This window comes from Macrobrachium nipponense, chromosome 44 (genome assembly GCF_015104395.2).
Source record: "Macrobrachium nipponense isolate FS-2020 chromosome 44, ASM1510439v2, whole genome shotgun sequence".
In the NCBI taxonomy this organism is placed as follows: Eukaryota; Metazoa; Arthropoda; class Malacostraca; order Decapoda; family Palaemonidae; genus Macrobrachium; species Macrobrachium nipponense.
The window spans coordinates 22,734,716-22,754,909 of NC_087221.1; the positions used below are offsets into that span (position 1 = coordinate 22,734,716).

A 20,194-nucleotide genomic window follows, 5' to 3' on the forward strand; every position below is an offset into this window, starting at 1 on the left:
TTTGATTGCTGTTGTCTCTTTGATAGTACGTAATTCATGTTACATAGCTATTAATGAAAATAACTTTCACCCTAGAAATGTTGCTAGTTTCTGTAAATAGATTTTGCTTCAAAGGAGCTAGATTTATTCACATTTCTGTTTCTCTTTTAGTTAAAAGACTATTTTGCTTTCTGTTAAGTCTGTACACTAATCCTCATAGAATCTGTGATCCTCAGAATTGCTTTTGTTACAGAAAACATAAAGCAGATCGGGTGTTTTAGACATTATTTCAGTTTAGCTTGTCGGAGTCTTTTGAAACATGATACTGTGAATGATATATTTGTAAGAATTTTTCTAATAGAATATTTTTCTGTCTTTGCATGCATTAACAAAAATTCTTACTGCTGTGGTCTTTAACTTGCTGAAGGCTTAATTTTGCTGAATTAAAGATAACCTGCTGTTATTTCCAGCGCCCTGTTTCGGTGTGCCTGATTTTTCCGAGTGATTCTTGAAAATTCTCCCGATGTATTCAGTTTAACCCGATTAATTTCATGGAAAAATGTTTGTAATACCTAGCACCGTCTTTCAAAAGAATGGTACTGATTACAGTAAATGCGGAGATAAACAGGATTATATTGAAATTATAATGAGATAATGCTGTCTTTGCCTCTTACTTATGCAGTCTCATTTTAGAAATAATCACAAAACCTATATCGTGATTTTTTCCATCCAATTTTAGTCCTCTCTCTCTCCTCTAGCCTTTCTAACCTTCCTTCTCCCAAATTTAATATGGCCTTCCTTTGTATTGTTCTCGGATCGCCCTGTCTTTTTTTTCCCCCTTTTTCCGATTTCAATTAGTCCTCTGTTTACCCTACTCTGTTTACCATTCCCACATACTCTACACCATTCCTCTTCTGGTATTTGAGCCTTCCTCTTCCCAGCCCTTTCATCCTTGCATATTTCTTGCTTCATTTCTCTAGCATGATTTGCACCCTGAAATATCATCCTTTCGCTCATTTATCCATTCGTCTTCGTTTGCGCACGCTCCGCTGCTCACGGCACTAAAAAGGGCTTCAAATGAGACTCGATTATCTGGGGAGAGATTGAGTTCGGCCCGTTCTTGCTCTATGCCAGATCAGTCCGACACCCCACCCCCCTTCTCTCTCTCTCTCTCTCTCTCTCTCTCTCTCTCTCTCTCTCTCTCTCGACGGGATTCTCAGGTTCATGGGACTTGACAGAATTGGGTGCATAACTATGACTTCTTTTTCCCGTTGCGTTTTAAAGTGTACTCTCTCTCTCTCTCTCTCTCTCTCTCTCTCTCTCTCTCTCTCTCTCTCTCTCTCTCTCTCTCTCTCTCTTGCCATGGGTATTCAAGTTATCCATTCGTTTTGCCCTCTTTCTCTTACCTGGCCTACTAAAAGTTTGAAACTTGTGTGCTCTCTCTCTCTCTCTTCTCTCTCTCTCTCTCTCTCTCTGACATACTGTGAGGTAGCCATTAAGTTGATTTAACAGCCCATAAATACTAATGCACAGAATGCACTACTAGTTCTCATTTTCTTGAGGATTTGTCTTGGATATTCGTTTACTGTAACTTTGTTTTTTGATCACTTAACACTTACACATTAAAATCCTCCCTCGTTTTGATGACGCCTGACCTTTTAGTGAATCTAAGTAACTTAACTGTTTGAGTGTTTTTGCTGGAAATGTAGCAAATTTAACCCAGTTGAACTAATAATAGAAGACTGAGAGAGGTAGTTCACCCCATCCTCTTGCCTTGAAAGAATTGCAGCAGACCTTAGGTGTCACATGCAAGCAGCAAAGGGTAACTATGAGACTCAAGAGTATCTTGAGTAAGTAAACTGGTAACTAAGGTAACCCCCTTCAAGGCAGATCATAGCTCAGTGCGAAAATTCAGGGTTGGAAGTGAACATCAATGAAATAAAAATGTATGCCATCAAAAAGTCTTTGAGATTAAAACTGTGTTTTGATGAGGAATTTAAGTTAACCGTTGCACACACCACAATGTGGTTCAACATCCAAGACTAATGAAAATATGTAAATTCAACAATTTTCGAGATTTCTTTTTATTGAATTTCTGACTTTAGAATGAAAATGAACCATAAATCTTGTGCCGAGTCGCCTTTGCTTCCGTTGAATGGAAGATAATTCCGAATAAATTCCTGCCCACAGGCCCTATGATGAAGTTGTTCGCCCTGCACGAGTCGGAGCTTCCAGACCCTACGATGCGATGGCTGCAGACGGAGGACCCAGACTGCGAGGAGGAGAAGGCGAAGGAACAGCTGGAAGAGGAAACCCCCCTGGAAGAGACGTCGATGCCGCAGATGGAAGAGAAGACGACAGAGGCGACACTGGAGAGGAAGAGGGGCAGAGCCCGCGGACGCAAGAAGGTCGAAAGGAACAAGGCGCAGAATGACCGCCCGATGGAGCCCTTGGAAGTCACGGCGGAGCCCCAGCACGAGAAGGTCATCGTGGTGGCACCTGCCCCCGTGCAGGAGGAGTCTCGAGCCTACGATAACACGAGTGACTCTTACGCTCTGACCCCCACCATGAGCGTCTTGGCTCTCACTCTGGCACTCGTCATGGCTCAGCATTGAGTCGCCTGCTGGGTGTAGTGCTTAGGTTACTAAGACTGGGGTCTTCTTTCGTTTCCTCACACATTTTTTTTTCTCCTCTTTTTTTTATCAGAGAATGTGGTTAGCTTGTTTATCAGCTTGGAAAGAAAGGGTGTTTATTTGACTGGTATAGAAATCTCACTTTACCATTTTTTTTTCTTTTTAATAATCCAGAGAACACTTTTTGTGTTGTATTCAATCTTTACTCTATAGTGTTAGAGTACGGGAGGTAAATTTGTAAATAAATAAAATGGTAGATTATAGGAATGTGCTTTTTCTACAGCTGATTCCATTTGAATATTTTCTATTTTAAAAAAACGAGACTTTTCACGAGCTTCTAGTTTTGGGCTTTTCTTATTTCAGTCTTGTTTTAGGCAATGCATTTCAGACTTTCAGACTTTGCAGTTTTACTGGTGTTGTTTTAGACACTAACTCAAGAAGGAGACATTAAAGAAAAAAGAAGAAAATAGTCAATGTAACTTCGGCAAATATTACGTTGTGTAAACTGTATATATATATATATATATATATATATATATATATATATATATATATATATATATATATATATATATATATATATATATATATATAGAATATAAGAATATATATATATATCTATATATATATATATATATATATATATATATATATATATATATATATATATATATATATCCCTCGGAGGTGAAAGGTGATACTTTGGTTACTTTCACTGTTGAATTAGAATTTATTCAAATTTGTTATTATACTTTTTATATTCAAGTGATAAAAGATCATCACTGATGTCCAATTTATCAGAGAATTTAATATTGATCGGTTTTAGACTGAAATTTCAGTATCTCAGTTGCAAAGGAAAAATTGTACTGATTTCGCGAAATACTTTGAACATAATGTTTTTGAGGTTATTAATGTATACGTACTAAATATCATAAACTGTAACTATTAGTTTTGAGCATTATTATTATTATTATTATTATTATTATTATTATTATTATTATTATTATTATTATTATTATTATTATTATTATTATTATTATTGTCTTCACAAATGCCGAAGAGCGGGTTCATAAACAAAATATAATGTCAATGATGAGTAACCAAAATTTCCCGTAGTTGTGTGTATATGTATGTATATATATTCATATATACCTACTTATACAGAACTTTATGGATCAGTAATGTATAAATAGTTATACATATTTATATATATGATATTAGATGTCAAAGACTAACGCTTTCCTCTCTAAACAACGAATAGATTTTCTATCAACAAGGTTCTCCATAAGATATCTTTTATCTTAAATCTATCTTCAATTGCTCCTTCGCTTCTTCAGCAAAATGAGTGCAACGTTTTCCTGAGGTTATTTTTCCCCTAGTTTAATTCATGTTTTTTTATTTTCTCTTAGATTTATTTGATTAGTGTCTTGGAGGAATTGATCATCCTTTGCTTGCAAGAGGTTTTCAAGCACGTAATTACCTTCTTGTGAGAGGATATATCGTTGCTTGTTATTTCGTAAACTTGAAAGTTTTTTTTTCTTTTTTGTCCTCGAAGAACCGGTACATTGACCTATTTTTCGTAATTTATTTCACAAGTTCAATCAATGCAAAATCATAATTTTTTATTATTATTATTATTATTTTCTCTGCTCAAGATCGGAAGGTGTGGAAAATCACTCCAGTTGATGTATTTTGTTTTTATTTTATCGTTATTTTTTCAATTTCTTCTCGTTCCTTCTTTCGTTCTTTACGAGAAATAGAGATTAATTTCTCCATAATATAATGAGCACTGAATTTACTGCAGTATACAGCACTTTGAATAATGAGTTTGATGCAATCGAACTATTTTAATCAAACAAGCTTTAGGTCGTGTTTTGGTTACGTGTAATGGTGCAATGGTTTTTAAGGTATTTTATTTTGGTAGCCGTGTGAGAATTGGTATTAGACTTCATTTGTAATTTTAATGTTTTCCAGACAGAATCGCCCACAACACACAAAAATTATTGAATAGATTAATAAGAATAATAAAGAGGTAAAGGTAAAAGCTTAAAAGGTGTAAATTTGTAAATAGCTATAAGTGTACTGACTGAATTATATTTTCATACAGATTTGAGTGCATGATACTGTATGCTACTGTAACTGACAGGGCTTCAAAAAATATACTGTAGATATACCTATAGGAGCATAGGGCAACACTTGCACTATCCATAGAATTTTCTTTGTCGTAACAGAGAATTTTTTGTAAGATATGAAATGATGTTTTACCCCGGTGGGAGTTGAAAAGGTTATATAAATGGATTTTGGTAGGGTTACAAAAGTTTATGAAGTCGATGGTGAGGGATCTTTTTATTATCTCACACACACACACACACACACACACACACACACATATATATATATATATATATATATATATATATAATATATATAATATATATACATACACATACATATAAAATATATTTTGTGCGCGTGCACTCTTGCTTCTTCCATCATCTGACGTAATTTGTTGACCTGGAACTTACTCAGAGATGTTCCTTCACTTCATAATACAAATGACAGCGTTATGTTTTCCCCTCGAAAAGAGTTTGAATTCGGTATGTGCTTCAAAAATGGTCTGTAGTGCTAATGATGGTAATGGTGATTAGGCAAGGATTCTCGTAATTAAAACGCCTTCAAAACTGCCAGGTGTTAGAAGGCGGGCAATTTCATGGAAGCTTTCAAACCAGTCGACCTCTCTCGTGGCTTATTTCCTCTCCTGGCTATTTCATGGTCGGAGTCACTTTAGAACTAATGAATTTAGAATGAATTTTTGCACGAGTTAATCATTCGAAAGAGACTTTGTATTGTGTAACGTGTAATCCTCGGAAACTTGGGAATGTCAGAAATTATAAGCAGTGTTCGAGTATAAATGATTTTTCTTTGACGTTTTTAGATAAAATGGTTTGCAGTTATTAACATCGAGGATTCTTTGCATTGGCTTTGCAGGCGCGCGAGCTCGAAGGCATCAATCATATAAAAAAGATGTAACGAACTTCATAGAGAGACACTGAAAGGTTTTCATAATGATGTGCTTCATATCTATGTCAATCATTTTTTTAAACATTAAACGATACATGTATGAAATCAAAAAAAGAATGTGTGTATTGCATTATTTGTATTTTAAATTAAATAAAAAGGTGTGTATCTAAAATGAGAACAGGGGTTATATTTAAAATAACAGAAATTCTGCTTGAAACCCAAAGGAATATTTATGAAAAGCCGCCATTGACAGCCGATATTTGTGCTCCAATTTACGTCATAACAAATCCTTGATAGGATGAAAGTCCGACATTTAATTACCCTAGATTCCTTTATTCCAGTGACTTATAATATAGCAGAATATAAAATTAATGCTCATGTGAAGATTCCTATTTTAAAATGCTTTAGCTATTTTCGTTCACAAAAGTTGTGATATTGACGACGATAACGAGACAGCCGTAGATGAATCTCGGGAGAATCTTTCCAAGTCCACCACCTCCCTTTTCCTGCCCGTCTCGCTGTATCAACCGTAAGGGAATTTAGGGAAAATTAGAAAATAATCCCAAGAGCAGTTGAATCCTTCGTTGTTTATGGCTGGTGTGTCTCTCCGGAACTGATGAACGTCCCGGCATAACAGTTTAATTTGGCCCGCGATGCAAAAGAGGCAAACATGTTCCCCCGCCCCCCTTGTGTTTTATGGCTAATAATCATAAAACAACTTTTAATATTGCGGCAGCATAAACCGGGTCTCGGCGGAGAGCTCGCAATGGAGACATGATATTTATGAGGAGAGAGAGAGAGAGAGAGAGGAAAAACATCCTATCGATGTAGGGCAAGATAAGACCACTGAATGGTCGTCCTCTGTTCGACGAACTCTTGGTACACAAATTCAAGCAACCACTAACTTTAATCCTGGCCCCCGCACTCTCTCTCTCTCTCATTCATATATATATATATATATATATAATATATATATATATATATATATATAATATATATCTCCGCTTTCCATTTCTGCATTAGCCGTCCTCATGTAATTTACACATACACTAATATACATTACATACTACGTACATTTCCACGCGCACAAAAATAATCTGCTATTTGTCACTTACAGCTTTTCATTTTCCAGTCTAAATGTTGACGTTTTGATATATCGTTTCCCCAAATGCATTAAAAGTTAAGTATAGATCAGGGCTAACTGTTTCTGTCTAGATTAGGTTAGAAGAGGTGGAGGTTTTCTGCAAAACGAGAATAATATGAAAAAGCGAGACCCGACCTCTCCAGGCAACAACGAAGGAAGAAGATTCGGTGTTGCGAAACGATTTCAGTTTTATTTTCCGGTGACACTTGGGAGGAAAACGTTTATGTTTAGAGCGTCTGCAACGTCACACTTTGGGGTGAGAAGGCCACCAAAGGCGTTCCGAGGACGAAAATACCGACTTCTGAACGTTCTTCTCTGAATGTGTTATGTGACTTGATGAGGTTGAAAACGTATTAGATTATCTAAGAGTTGGTGTCATAATCATAATCGACGAGCACGTTATTTTTTACGCCACTACATATTGGGTAGTGTATTAACAATGTGTTTTATTTGTGTTCACACTATTAACGGGATCATCACTGTTCTGGACTGTACAGCGAATGGCACTGCGATGTGTGTTCCTTCGCGGCAGACTTTGCAAAGAGAGGATGAGAATGAAGGGTTTGACTCCGCCCCTTCTTCTTGTAAACAGCGACCCCTAATGAGGAAACACACTCATCCTGTTGATTCATTCTCTAATCCAGCGCTGTTGTACGATGATTTCATGTTAACATACACCCCTTTGTCATGTCCTGGTTGCCTGTTGTTTTCAAAGAGGGCCGGTTAATGGGAGGCTGCAGATGCCTATCTGACAGCAACTGGCCACCGCCGTTCTGAAATAAAGATGGGATATGAAAAATTGCTTACATGATAAACGATTTTCATTGCTTGGTGTCATGGAATAATAATGATAGTTAGCCCCATCCAGTCGTGTTGATTCTGCTGTTCTTAATTTTATTTTTAATGCAACATGATTTTGAATCAAACTGATGGCCTAATTTTGTTTCTGTAAGTGTGACCCAGTAATACCTGTATGGAGTCAAACTTCTCGATTGAGATCCTTAATAGTATGTGTATACATAGGCATAATATTTGGTATGATTAACCGTCTTTTTTATACTGCTGTCTTATATATGTAAAAAAATTAACAATTGTAAAAAAAATATATAAATGTTAATAGGTGGCTGAAGAGTTTAAATTTACTGAAGTTGTAATGACTGCAGATTTTAACTGCAGAACAGAATACAAGAGTCTATTGTTACTTGTTCACCTGGCAAAAAATCAATGCTGTTCATGTTTTCGTAAAATTGAGCCATATTAGATGGTATGGAATCATTTCCAGTGGAAGTGAATCATTTCATGAGCTTACTGTCTTTACTGTTTTTATACTTCTGTGGCTTGGGATAAGCTGGTGATTTAAACAAAGTAGGTGCAGTGATTCGGCAGAATTGCGACAAGTCCTGGTCAGGAATTGTGTCGAGTGTCGAATCCGTGTTCCTGAGAATGATGTTGTCTGAAACAGGAATTAATGTAGATACTGAAATGAAATAGTTTTAAAACAAATATTTCTATTGTGTCTGAGATGTCTTGATGATACGCTGTTTAAACAGGTCCATATAATTAGGTCATTGTGTTTACATAGAAACGTGCGTGGCTATGTAAAGGATATCAGTCATATATAAAAAAAAAAAAAGCAGAGTAATTTCAATGGTAATTCTGTACAAATAAATATCTCTAACGAAAATAAAATCTTTAGAAAGTAAATTTTTCATTCCCCTTCAAAAAACAAAATTTCTCAAGGAATGATTCAATGGAACATTTTAATCCACTCTCATGAAAATGGGAAAATCAAAATCCTAATTTCTCTCTCTCTCTCTCTCTCTCTCTCTCTCTCTCTCTCTCTCTCTCTCTCTCTCTCTCTCAAATATAACTTAATATTTCGCTATCCATGGGATACTTTCATTCGAAATCCAGAAAATAGAAAGATTTTCTTTGCTTTCTATGAGCATGTTTACTGTTTATGAAGCAAGGGCTTGTCCAATGACTTCGTCAAAAATGTTATTTTTTTCGATTTGCAGATTATAAACATTAGAGCATCAGGCTCGATGAGTCATTTCACGGTTGATATATACATATATATATCTATATATATATATATATATATTATATATATAATTATATATAATTTCCTACATAAATCTATATATTATTAATATATATAGATATAATATATATATATATAAATATATATATATATATATATATATATATATATATATATCATATATATAAGGCAATTCAATCATTTTCTCATTGTTGACAAGGTAGCGAAAGTCTATAATCTTCAGGAAGTCTGTAAACTTTCAGTTTCCACTTATATTTCATTTTATGTTTTGGTATATTTCTGAAATAGCCATTATATTTGTTTTTTTATTGTGTACTCTTAATTTACTTACGAAATGTCATCTCAATATTTTCTTGTTTGTTGCTCTCATTCCCTTTTAAATCCTTCTGTCAATTAAGTTTTGTTTTGTTGAAGCTGATCCCTAAGAAATGTTCCAACATTTTTGGCAGAGTTTCACTTCCAGCTAAAGAATCGCTTGAACTCTTCAGTTTGCCCTATAGCCAATAGAAACATCAGATAATAAGATTCCCAACCAGTGAAAACAAACTAAAAAAAAAAAAAAGCCATCTTAAGTTGTCTTGGTGGAGGCTTCTGATTGGCCAAGAATGGGTCCCTCGTCGCATTTGCAGCCTCGACACTGTGGGAGCAGACTTTATTTACCTGTGGTGTTGCGCCATGGTCGCTGTAGGAATTTTATGTAAGTTTAATGTCCCGTGTTTGTGTACATTAGTGAGTTAAGTATTTTCATTTATAGTAAGATTTTCTTAGATTTTAAAGTGGTAACTGTGTTGTGGTAATGTATCTTTTGACGTTTTAAAAAAAATCAGGGTGCCGGCAATTGGTATCTCTTGAAACTGGTTACCGTATGTATCGAGAGGTTTTCATCTTAAGTTTTCTGTTGGCGAAGGAAATTTACTATCTGCTATGACGAAATTAATGTTGATTTGTGCGTTGCTCATGAGGTATGGAAGCAATGAAGTAATTTAGGTAAAATTACAGTTTCAACCATTATGGGAAAACTGGAATAAAAATATATTTGTTGCATCAGAAATAATGTAGTTCCAACGGATTTAACATTTATTTTGACTGCAAACCCTCCGATTTAGAGATTTACTATGTAATTGGAGTTAAAAAAACGAGTTTTTCCAGAAAAAGGTAAATGTCCAAGAGAAGGCCGCACCCTTTTTTCAAGTATTAACTACGAAAAACGGCAAAAAACTACAAGATTGGTGTTGCACATCGCATAGAAACATGAGGAAATGAATAAAAAAGAAACTAAGAGTTACTCTTACACACAATCTAAGCATAAACCTACTACTTCAATTATGGGGGATCCCAGTGGGAAGCGGGGTTTTTGGGTGGGGGGAAGAGGAGAAAAGTGATTTTCGGGGCACTACCGAACCTAATACAACCACCTAACCTTACCTAGGGCCCTGTACCCCTACCTAAGCCTAGCGGGGGGGGGCTCCGCCCCCCCTGCGACCCCCCCCTTAAGGCCACTACCTTACATCCATCAAACCAAATCCAAAGTGATGGTACTGCTGTATACATCGTTATACTACCACCATTATAATATACTCTATAAATTAATGAAGCTTACCTTAAACTGTTGGTTGATAAAGATGTGCTGCTGCTTTGAGGAAAACGTGAAGCCGTTGCAAGGTTCCCTGACATGCAACTTAAAGTAGGAAGTGGCCAGGTACCCGACGACCACATTGCACTGCAAACATTCGGTAGGAAATCAAAGGTCTGTCAAAATTAATGCCAGAAGGGCCAGCCACTGCCTCTGCCATAGGTACAGGAAGACAAAATGCCGTTTTTTGCTTCATTATTCGAGTATTCAGTCAAACAAGGATACCAGTGGCCACTGGCCACTAGACAGTTAACTTTATTACTCCGCTGAAATGCTAGTGAAACCAAAGACAATACACGAAAGATGGGAAGCTCAAGCCACAGCCGCATCGGCCGCATACAATTTAGTTCCTGGCATGAAATGAAGATGGCGGTAGCATTTCACCTGCCTACATCGTCTGTTTGTTTACTTTTTCACAAAGCGGGCATTCAATTTCAATCATGAGTGGGCGTAGCCATCATCACCCGTGTGTGGTTTGCAATAGGACGAAAATGATTTTCCCCGTCTGATTTTTCATGCTTTTCCTCAGAATAAAGAAAGGTAATAAAATCATTACATCTGTTACAAAGTACATGATGACTTTTAGAGAAAATGAAGAAATAAAATAGACCAAAGCAAAATTGAATGTCAGTGCAGTGTTATTCCGAAATAAATATTGGAAAATATTTATAATACGGTGGACGCCTCTAAGCGGAAAGAAAATATATTTACATGTGATTTTCGACTAGAAAAAAATATTTGCCATTTGAAACCCCAACAACCAACCTAACCTTCCTGGTAATGTACATCAGTAGCCTAATCATGTCAACAGTAAACCTAACCATATCAGCGGTACCATAACCATGCCAACAGTTACCTAACCATGTCAACAGTAATTTGCAATGGAAATGAAGCTATCTTGCAAAACATATCAAAATCAACTAGAAAAACTATATTTTCTTGTCATTCTTGTCAATTGTATTTCAAATAAATACCTTAGTTATATTTGCATATCTTGAAAATCTCTAGAAATATGAAATAAACATACCAATTCCTATCACTGTCATACAATTCGTGAATATTGGGTCTCCATGCCTTTTCCAGATAGGCTTCTCACAGCAACTTTGATATACTGTATATACTGTAGTTATGTTATATTCTCAGCAGCTTACCATTGGGTTGTAGTTATAAATGTTTACCTTAATTTTTCATAATAAGCAACTATTTAGCGAACCAAAGTTGTTCCATCAGGAAGGATGTATCTTGTGGGAGCATTCATATGGGAGAGCATAAGTAGGTTAGTTAAGTTAGTGTCTTACTTTAATTTCAAGTTCACTAACCTTTTAATCTATGATTGAATTTTCCTATATGTATGGATAAAAGCATTCAAAATAAAAGAAAATTACATGCAAACCAGCATATCTGCTCCCACAAGATCCATTCTTACCGTTTCATCTAAGTTTCTGCATTATATGCTCATAATTGTTCAATTTTTTTAATGAAATCTTGTAATTGGTACCAACACCCCACATAGTATTCCAAAGTAAATTTACCATTTGGCAGCAAATGTACGCAGTAATACAGTAGTAATAAATTGGCAAAACAAGTTGTGAAAACCTATGATATTTGCTTGTACTGTACATGATGCAAAAAGAAACATGGTTCAAGTCAATTAGAATAATTGTTTCAAATTTTTTTTAGGAATGTGCATGCTTCTTGCAGAAATGGCATTTTACTAGAAAATACCAGGCAGAAGTGTTGGTTACATTACCTTCATAAAAGGGGGCCAATTGAATATGCATTTTTGAGAACTCCCACAATTGGGCTATGAGATTTTAATAAATTGTTATAAATAGGTTTGTTTCCTATTTGATTTGTGATTTCAATTTTTATTTGCTTTTTATGGAAATTAAGTTAAACCTAGATTTTTGCTTATACAGTATTCTGTAAAATACAGCATTGCATTTGTTATAAAAGGGTACCTTACTTTTACTACTTTGTTGTTGTACTTTTTTTAGTTTTATTAACAAATATTGCTTAACTTTTGCCTAATCAGCATGCAAGTTAAGTCTGCTTTTTCATTTTGATTTCATATTATTGGTTTTGATCATCCCATGCTTTGTTTGCTATTTAAATTCTGATATATGCATGTTTGTTTGCATGACTTGTATGACTATTGCATGCAAATGAAGCATGTGCCATTTCTTTTACTTTGTTTATGTTCTTTGCAAGAACATTTGTGTACAGTTGCTTAGGTATGTACAGTATACAATCATAAGCACAAGCCCAAAAAAAGGAAAATAATTACTGTATACTATATTGGTGAAATAATAAGATAATATGAGAATAAGTTTGTTTCATTCTAACTGCCCTCTCAATTTTAGATAAAGTTACTTAGCAATTAATGTTACATTAACTGAAGGATTTTATTTAATGATTCAGAAATGCCTAATATATAAGTCATAAGCTATGATAGAGCCCTATAATCATGTTAACAAGCAATATTAATCGATTTAGTATTAAATAATTTATAAAGAAGTTTATTGGAGCATAAGAATAAATTTTAACATTTAAAAAAGCCGCGCTACGCCACAGCCGAGTTTTAGTTGAGGGCATAATCAATAGATGGCGCGCATCCTGACGGGTTGGATGACGTTTTTTTTAATGGTATAAATAGTCAGTTTCCCATCTTTCGTTTATTGTCTTTGAGTGAAACTTAGTTTTCGACTAAAGTCGTTCGTAATTGGTTATGAAACCCATGACGTCATAACTATGTCACACCTCTCAGCCAATAATGAGTAACTGGAACTGCTTTTGTTTGCGTAAGAAAGTAAGTTAGAGGGCTCATTAAAAGTAAACATTACCGTAGAGGAAACACCTCTCCCGACTTAGGAAAAATTCGAGGTAAAAACTTAATATTTTTTTTCTCTCTGTAAGTATGCATTAGCGACAATAATGTATTGAGAAGTGTTTTGTTATCACGTGCTTTACTCGGGAAAAATATCAATATAATAGATTTCCCATAATGGTTGAAACTGTAATAATACCGTAATTTAATTTACATATTGGACAGGTAAGGGGTCAAGTGATCTGTTAGGTATATGAAACATGCATGAAACTTATCTTGCTGCTTAAACTAGCAGCCGGTGTACTTAAGCAAGTTCTTAGAAATTTGCATGTATACATTGGCAACTGGTTTGTGAATTATTGGAAGTAATGTTTTCGGAAGGGCTTGGTGTAATTGCATTCTGCCCACGGCAAAGGTTAATAGTGAAATTGTTGGGACGCTTAATAACAATATTAATACTCAGAAGAGTTAAAACCGTTTAGGGTAGTTTTGTCGAAGTTTCAATAGTTTCCATATGTTCCATCCCGTGACCCCATTCGTTTAACTTATGCCATTAGTAACTGCAGATAGGCAAGTGGTGTTCTTCATAGTATCGTCATAGTGAGAAAAATAATTGTACTGTGAGCCTATTGGGTATTTCTAGGCAATAACTCTGCACGAACTACATGAAACGTTCCTGCGATACTATTAGGGGTTGTGGGGGCGTCAAATGTATTTCGATATGTTTAGTACTAGCCCCTGGGGGTTTCAGTCGACCCTAAAAAAATTACTATTCTTAAGCAACCCAATGACTATAGGAAACTTTAATGTCCAAAGAAATACCCGACGCGGAGTTCATTGTACTTTAATGGCAGGTTTTCACTTTTTATAATACCGTGCCAAGTACACTGGCGGAAGTAAATGACTATTATCTGGTTCCAGAATTTGCGCGCAGTAGTTTGTTGGTGACCACCAAAGTGTCTGCAACTCTTATTCTCGCACATGTGACTTTCTTTTACTTAAATACCAATCTTTGCTTAGAGTTGAGGTACCTCCAAAGTTTTTTTGTTTATACAGTAATTAAAATGCTCAAGTGATTCAATTCAGCATAACACTAAAGGAAATGCATAATAACAGCAGCCTTAGAATGTTAGCGTGAGGTTAAAAATTCTTCCGAAAGTAATAACTACTGTAGGCTTTATTTTAATGTCTCGGTAGGGCTGTCGAACAATTGGCATGTGCTCTAAATTAAGTAAACTGAAAGGGCATTCATAAAATCCACTAAGGAAGGGTTGGTATTTTCCTTTCGCCAGTCTTAAAAATAAACTAAATGAAAGGTAGAAAAAAATTGTTCAGTCGTCAGCTGGTGCAAATTAACATTGTTTAATAAGCTGATCCCCTGCGTCCAGTTACCACAAACTCGATATTCATTTTATTCACTTTTTTTTCTGAGTAAGTTTGTCGGTGAAAATTTTTTCTAGTGTAAATCTTGTCACGATAGCAGCTACGGGATCTATCAGAAACTTGGCCATTTGAAATGGATCTAGCTTTAAAAAATTTCCTGTTCTATTTGGTCCTCACGGGCCAATCGTATTGGCTGTAACTCATTATAATAACTGCTGAAAAATCTTTTCTGTAGTTTTCATATAAGACCATATTTAGTTTAGTGATTCTGGTATAATCTAGATCCAGTTTGAGAGGGTTATTTTGTTTCTTCAGACTGGTATGACTTTTATTTTCTGAAGATAAGTTTATGATGTGCAGTAATGGGGATTATGCTTGAGGGTTTAGTTTTCAGTCAAGTAACGGCCTAGATATTTCAAGATTTGCAGTGACATCTAAAGTGTCCTGGGTAAATAACTCCGCGTCGGGTATTTCTGTCGAAAATACAGTTTCCTACAGAATTCGGGTTGTTTATTAAGAATGTAGTTATTTTTGGGCGGTCAACTGTAACCCCCAGGGGCCAGTACTAAACACGGCCAAATACATTGGACACCCCAATCCTTAGCGGATGTCGTATTCGCGGTTACGTTCCTTGCAGTCCGCGCGTAGTTCTTCCTTAGAATTAACGTGTCCTGCCCTGACCAGCTCGGGGAATGTTGAGCGAGTGGTGAGAGGTTGCTACTGCCTACTGCCAAGCTCTGAGGCCTAGATAATGCTCGAAATTATATGCTTGTGTATCCTACTTATTTGTCCATTAGTAAGGACAAATAAGTAAGGAAAACTTAATTTCTTCGTATTTTAATTTTTATGGGGGTTAACAGAATGCAATACATAAATGGACAGTCGTTGGTGTTAATTTACCAGTGATGCATGTAAATTTGAGTGAAGCAGAGCCTGGTAAGACGCAGGCCACCCGGTCAATAAAATGGTTTTGTTACTGCAGATGTGACTGCTTCTCGAGCTTGCAGTTATATTGGGTTTGAATAAGACACTTTTAATCCTTAACCTTGCATGTTGAACTAAATTCGTATATAACACCTATCCCCGTTGACCGTAAAATGAACCAAAGATTGATTTTCATTGTTTTGAATCCAAATCAGGGGAAATACTTTGGCAGGTACTTCTCAAGTGTTTGGTCGTGCTATGTAATTACAGAGCTTGTTTTCTCGTATAGTCAAGTCCAGGTTTTCGCTACACAAGTATATTGAAAGTCTTGACTAACGCATACTTTACCTTGTGGATACAAATAAGTAGTTTACTCATAAGCTGCTTTTTCGAGAATAAGCAGGAACTACAGTATAAGTGAATGACTAAGGATATGGTAATATACACGTGGTCTTGATTTACAACTATAAGAATTTTCTGATAGAAACTAAAAATGGGCGTGGTTCCATAGTTAATGCAGGTACGTGCCTTAATCGTATGGCAAATCTTCAGGGTGCTTTGTTTAGTAAATTTTCAAACTAGCTACATAAGATTACAAGTTCCATGTGTAGAGTAGAGCTTTGCCGTCAACAAAAAGGAGGAAATGACAGATTTTCCTTAATTAGCTTGTCTAGTTTTTTTTTTGTATCTGTCCCTGGAGTTTTTAAACGTTAAATAAGTTACTGTCTCCGTAGGTTAATTTTGCTTATGATTCGGTTTTTGTTATTAGGGAATTTACTAAGTGGTGCCACCTTTCACACACTAGATTTCGAATTTTGATTATTAATTGACTTAAATATTCATAAACTTATCGAATTACATCGGGACTGAATTGTTACCCAGGGTATTTTATTTAATTTTTTTCTAGATCTAGATTTTTCTGAATGCTGAATAGTGAAACATTGCAAACTAATTTTTTGATACTAAAATTAGTTGCAGGTAGGAAATATTTTTACCAAATGGGCTTATATGGCCTTATTTATACATATTCCTTAAACACACTTTACTCGCGCACGATCGTAATGAGTTGTGCAAGAGGTGACTGAATGCTTCATGTCTTGAAAATACTTTAGTATCAAGCTATACAAAATAGACAAGACTCACGGAAATAGTGTTACATAGAGCAATCTTAAGTACTTTGAGTGCATCAAGCTCACTTGAAATCTCTAATTCTAGACAAGGAATATGGTCATCGATATCTTTTGGTGTCTTGGTTTCGGAGATTCTCAGAATGCAGATTTTAATTTTTCCTGTAAAGTTAAGTTACTGGCTGGGGTTACTACTCGGTTATATTGACTAATATCTTTTACAGGTCACTTTACTTAAATCTGAGTGGTGGATCTGAAAGCAGGTGAAGTAAGCTTCGAACGGTGACATTTTCAAAATGGCAGATGAACTGCCACAACAGGAATCTTTAAAAATGGGCTTTTGTGTTCAGTGAAGGTGTTGAAGACATAATCATGGAACTTACTCAGGTGAGTGAAGTTCTTGTTGCTAGTAGTGTTCTTAAGGTTTAACAATATTCAGTCTCCTTTTAAGAAAACTCACTCACTCGAAAGTTTACAAAGTTCACATTACTAGATGTACCATGTAAAATTCTCATTGTAATGGATAGTGTTTTTGAGAGAGTTGTAAAATTCCTGTTCTATTTGGTCCTGAAGGGCCAGTCGGATGGGCTCTAGCTCATTATTATAAGGTCTGTTGTAAAATCTTTTCTGAAGTTTCATATTAAGACCACATCATTATTGAGGGAAGTAATTCTGGTACAATCTATATCCAGTTTAAGGGCTTGGTTAATTAGTTTTTTCACTCTGGTATGACTTCCATTTTCTGAAGATAGTTTATGTGCATTAATGGGGATTATGCTTGAGGTTAGTTTTCGTTTTCATTAAAGTAACTGGTTCAGTGAAATTATCCAAAAAGCGATTAAGGATCCTCAGTGGTGTGATCGGTATGATCTTGTCCTGCCACCTTGGTGGCTGCGAGTTCGATTCCTGGGTATTCCACTGAGGGGTTACAGGTGTGTATTTCTGGTGACATAAGTTCACTCTCGACGTGGTTCGGAGGGCACGTAAAGCCGTTGGTCCCGTTGCTGAATAACCACTGGTTCCATGCAACGTAAAAACACCATACAGTGATTGGTCATGGACAGAGTGGGTACTAGAGTTAATATGCATGTGTCCATTTGAGTTGTAGCCCTGTCATCTACTATACAAAGCCCTTGAAATTTTTAGAACTTAAAGGATGCACAGTCCATATCCTTAGAAAGAATGAATCAATCTCCAGTTGAAAAAGTTAGGTTTAATATTCTCAATGTAATATTGCTTCATTAGCATACTGAATTTAATTGCCTGCTTATTATATTAGAACTTTAATGGTTTTGTGTGCAGTGAATTTTTTCTTTTCGCAGGGTTGTTTTCTTGTTGGTTACATTTAAAGAGGATCACCACGAACAGGATGTGGGAAAAGAAAGCTTCTTAATCTGCAAGAATTGACAGCATCCAAAAAGTTTGTAAATTAGTTTCAGAGGTTTTAATGTGATGCCACAAGCTGCTTTCACTGTATATTATGATAGCACAAGCTCCTTTCACTGTATATTATGATAGCACAAGCTCCTTTCACTGTATATTATTCTGATAGCACAAGCTGCTTTTCACTGTATATCATGATAGCCAAGTGCTCACTGTATATGAGGATAGCACAAGCTCCTTTCACTGCGATATATGATAGCACAAGCGGCTTTCACGTATACTATGATAGCAGCAAGCTGCTTTCACTGTATTATTATGCTTTACTGTATATTATGATAGCACAAGCTGATTTCAACTGATATTAGATAGCACACAAGCTGCTTTCACTGTATATTATGATAGAACATAGTACTTTCATTGTAGGATAGCACAAGCTGCCTTCATTGTAGGATAGCACAAGCTGCTTTCATTGTAGGATAGCACAAGCTGCTTTCATTGTAGGATAGCACAAGCTGCCTTCATTGTAGGATAGCACAAGCTGCTTTCACTGTATATTATGATAGCACAAGCTGCTTTCACTGTATATTATGATAGCACAAGCTCCTTTCACTGTATATTATGATAGCACAAGCTGCTTTCACTGTATATTATGATAGCACAAGCTGCTTTCACTGTATATTATGCTTTCACTGTATATTATGATAGCACAAGCTGCTTTCACTGTATATTATGATAGCACAAGCTGCTTTCACTGTATATTATGATAGCACAAGCTACTTTCATTGTAGGATAGCACAAGCTGCCTTCATTGTAGGATAGCACAAGCTGCTTTCATTGTAGGATAGCACAAGCTGCCTTCATTGTAGGATAGCACAAGCGCCTTTGCAGTGTTTGGGAATTAGCACAAGCTGCCTTTCATTGTAGGATAGCACAAGCTGCTTTCATTGTAGGATAGCACAAGCTGCTTTCATTGTAGGATAGCACAAGCTGCTTTCATTGTAGGATAGCACAAGCTGCTTTCACTGTATATTATGATAGCACAAGCTGCTTTCATGTATAGTATGAATAGCACAAGTGCTTTCATTGAGGATAGCACAAGCTGCTTTCATTGTAAGGATGCACAAGCGCCTTCTGTAGGATAGACAAGCTGCAATTCATTGTAGGATAGCACAAGCTGCTTTCATCTGTAGGAAGACAAGCGCTCATGTAGGATAGCACAAAGCGCTTTCACTGTATGCTAGCACAAGCTGTTTCACTAAATATTATGAGAGCACAAGCCGCTTTCACTGTTTATATGTATTGATAGCCACAAGCGCTTTCAGTATATTATTGGTAGCAACAAGCCGCCTTTCACTGTATATTATGATAGCACAAGCCGCTTCTTTGTAGGAGGAGCAACAATACGTTTCATGTATAGAGCACAAGCCGCTTTCATGTATAGAGCACAAGCCGCCTAAATCCATTGTAGGAGGAGAAACAAGCCGCTTTGCTTTCATTGTAGGAGAGACAAGCCTCAGTTTCACAATTGTAGGAGAGCACAAGCCGGCTTCATTGTAGGAGAGCACCAAGCCGCTTTCATTGTAGGAGAGCACAAGCGCTTTCATTGTAGGAGAGCACAAGCCCGATTTCATTTGGTAGGAAGAGCACAAGCCGTTTCTTGTAGGAGACACAAGACGCTTTCTGTATTTATGATAGCACAGCCGCTCATGTATATTATGATAGCAACAACCGCTTTCATTGTAGGAGAGCACAAGCCGCCTTTCAATTGTAGGAGAGCACAAGCCGATTTCATTGTAGGAGAGCCAAGCCCTTCATTGTATGAAGCACAAAGCCGCTTTCATTGTAGGATAGCACAAGCCGCTTTCATTGTAGGAGAGCACAAGCCGCTTTCATTGTAGGAGAGCACAAGCCGCTTTCATTGTAGGAGAGCACAAGCCGCTTTCATTGTAGGAGAGCACAAGCCCTTTCATTGTAGGAGAGCACACAATCCGCTTTCATTGGTAGGAGGCACAAGCGCTTCATTGTAGGAGAGCACAAGCCGCTTTCATTGTAGGAGAGCACAAGCCGCTTTCATT

At 36.3% G+C, this 20,194-nt stretch overlaps 1 protein-coding gene and 1 long non-coding RNA gene across 4 annotated transcripts in view; both read left to right on the forward strand.

The window, feature by feature from the left end:
- LOC135204088 (connectin-like) overlaps nt 1–3,112 on the forward strand; it is a 622,057-nt gene extending 618,945 nt beyond the window's left edge. For all 3 annotated transcript variants that reach the window (XM_064234090.1, XM_064234089.1, XM_064234091.1), the window contains exon 7: nt 2,170–3,112. In XM_064234090.1, coding sequence (XP_064090160.1) covers nt 2,170–2,594 — 425 coding nt within the window. In that variant the 3' untranslated portion in view covers nt 2,595–3,112. The remainder of the gene's footprint in view (nt 1–2,169) is intronic.
- A 6,169-nt stretch (nt 3,113–9,281) lies between these two features.
- LOC135204090 (uncharacterized) lies at nt 9,282–18,274 on the forward strand. Its single transcript, XR_010312095.1, has 3 exons — nt 9,282–9,539; nt 16,961–17,123; nt 18,059–18,274. It is a non-coding gene; the product is annotated as an uncharacterized LOC135204090 (long non-coding RNA).
- Nucleotides 18,275–20,194: the final 1,920 nt, after the last annotated feature.